The sequence below is a fragment of the Trypanosoma theileri genome, assembly GCF_002087225.1.
Source record: "Trypanosoma theileri isolate Edinburgh chromosome Unknown TM35_Tth_6_V1, whole genome shotgun sequence".
Lineage (NCBI taxonomy): Eukaryota > Euglenozoa > Kinetoplastea > Trypanosomatida > Trypanosomatidae > Trypanosoma > Trypanosoma theileri.
In genome coordinates this window covers 451,073-453,597 of record NW_021639848.1, presented here as the reverse complement: position 1 = coordinate 453,597, position 2,525 = coordinate 451,073, and the positions used below count along the sequence as shown (strand labels likewise).

Below are 2,525 nucleotides of genomic sequence, written 5' to 3'. Positions count from 1 at the left end.
TCCACGGTACAACAAAGGACGCCCAGGATCGTGTCGAGCTTCATCATGCTTATCCATCTCCATTTCCTTATTGCTCTCCCTCTCCCTATTTATTTCCTCTTTTCCCTCTTCTCCCATTTTTTTGTTTTTCTTCTTTTTGTCTTTCGATTCGACATCCTCGTTCTCATGTTTGTCGTGATTTTTAAGAATGGCTGCAGCTATTTGTTCTCTAGATGAGTTAACAATGATATCATAGAGTTGATTCTGTGTCCATTCCTCATCTGTTAAGCTAGATGATGGACCTGGGAATTGCTGAAGAACAATACCTTGCTCCCTAAGTCGATCAAAAACAGTTTGTTGCACCATATCATTCACTACATCTACTGCAATCTGTGAGGCTATTACTTTACTTTCTTCAGTAATAGAGTATTGTATTTTATCACTTTGCTCATACAAAACATGAAAACCTTCTTGTAACATACGAAATAGTTCATTTATTTCACTCCGTATAGTACGATGATCATTTCTGAGTTTCATCATTTCATCTTTTACAAGAAAAACTCACTCGCCACACCACACGCCATGGTCCGTCCGCGGCAGATGTGACACTGTCCCGCGAATGCCGTCTAGAGTCCTGGACGGCATCCTTCTCCCCGGACAGCGACCATTACATCATCCTCTTCGACGTAGTAGTGGGAGATGATGAACCACTGCGGCTCCCTCGCCCTCGCGCCCCCATTTATGCATGGAAGAAAACGAAATGGTCTCGCTTTAGAGAAATGTCAAACGCATAGCGCAACAAACGCCTTAAAGAGAAAATGAGCATTCACAAGAGAGAACGACCACTGACCTCCGCCATCCGTATCGCAAAAGCTGCGGCGGTTCCCGCGGGGGTCAAGTCACTACTCCATTTTGGATCCCAGAATTAGATGAAATCGAAGAGAAGATTCACAATTGTAAACCCTCTGTCTCCCGAGAGAGACTAGTAGCTCGTAGGAGAGAAATGCCAAGACAAGCATCCCATAAGAGATGGAAAACCCTATGTAATAACATGGCCGTGGCAGACGGCTGCTGTTGGAACATTTTGAAGAGGATCTACGCCCCGCGACCCCTCAGTACCCCGGCGATTAAACTTAACAACACGGTACTCACAGAAAATCAGAAAGCTAAGCACTTTATCCGCTTGTATTCACGACGAGCTCAACGTCATCCACATTCCTACCCTCCACCGCCCATTCCAGTTACCGATACAGAATTCATCCCCATTACAGCAGCAGAACCGGAACGGGCACAGCGTCTCCTTCCTAAAGGGACGGCCGCAGTTCCAGACGGTATCTACGGCGAGGCACTCCAACACTTGGGACCTCGTGCCAAAGCGGAGACTCTTGCCCTCTTCAACGAGAGTCTCCGTACGGGCGTTATTCCAGTCTCTTGGAAAGTAGGCATTGTTGTACCACTTCTTAAACCAGGAAAGAAGGCCACCGACTTGGATTCATTCAGACCATTTATCCTCACTAGTTGTCTGTCCAAATTAACGGAGTGGATCATCGCAGCCCGAATTAGAGATGTCATTGAAACCAAACTGACCCCGCAACAATCTGGATTTAGACCTGTTCACTCTACGTCAGACCAACTACCGCATCTACGCGCAGCCCTCACAAGATCCACCCTTGATTCGCGTACAGGTGCAGTATTCGTCGACTACGCCAAAGCTTTCGATACTGTAGACCATGATCGTATAGTTAGTGCGATGCGAGAGATGGATATCCCACCGCACATCATTCGATGGTCTGCATCTTTCCTGAAAGGACGCCAAGCCAAAGTACGAGTAAACAGTAAATCCTCTCCTTTAATGCTTTTCCACCGTGGCGTGCCACAGGGAACAGTTCTCGGCCCACTTATGTTCATTATAGTAATGAACACCCTAAGCAAACGACTATCCCAAGTACCCTTATTATTTCATGGTTTTTCGCCGATGATCTCACACTAGCAGTACGACACGTCAACAGAGACATCATCAACAGTACACTGCAACAAGGACTAAACGTGGTGGACAAATGGTCCAAAAACTATTTTATGGACATTAATGTAGACAAAACGAAATACACACTTTTTGGTACCACCAACCCGCATCCCCTTTCTCTTAAACTACGCGGTATCCCCGTAGGCCCGGAGAAAACACCTAAACTCTTAGGCATCACCTTCCAAAACTACCGAGGCATGTCTCTACCCATGTGGTTCAAACGAGACAACGCATGAACTTTAGATTACTACAACTTGCAGCAATCTCCTCCACCACATGGGGACCGAAGCGTGACGTCCTTCGAGCCTTCTACCTGACACTGGTTCAAGCCCAGACGCTCTACGGCTTTGAGATCTGGTATTGGGATGCAGCTCCCACTTCACACAAACTCCTAGATTCAGGTCAAAACAAAGCTTGCCGAACCATAGCAGGTATCCCATATGGATGTCGCTCCGCCGACGCATTACGTGAAGCCCGTCTTCTCCCATTAGAGATGACGGCCATGATTCGGAGCCTTAAATAT

The 2,525-nt window shown here is 46.8% G+C and overlaps 2 protein-coding genes across 2 annotated transcripts; both read left to right on the top strand.

Annotated features, from left to right (window-relative positions):
• Window positions 1-982: 982 nt before the first annotated feature.
• On the top strand, window positions 983-1,969 carry TM35_000062760 (Tbingi protein; the record flags this gene model as incomplete). Its single annotated transcript, XM_029023313.1, has 1 exon — window positions 983-1,969. One exon carries the CDS (start codon window positions 983-985, stop codon window positions 1,967-1,969), a length of 987 nt encoding a protein of 328 aa, XP_028885337.1.
• A 265-nt stretch (window positions 1,970-2,234) lies between these two features.
• Window positions 2,235-2,525, top strand: TM35_000062750 (uncharacterized protein; the record flags this gene model as incomplete). The annotated part of the gene is made up of 1 exon (XM_029023312.1): window positions 2,235-2,525. A coding segment is annotated over one exon (291 nt), but the record flags the coding sequence as incomplete, so codon positions are not given.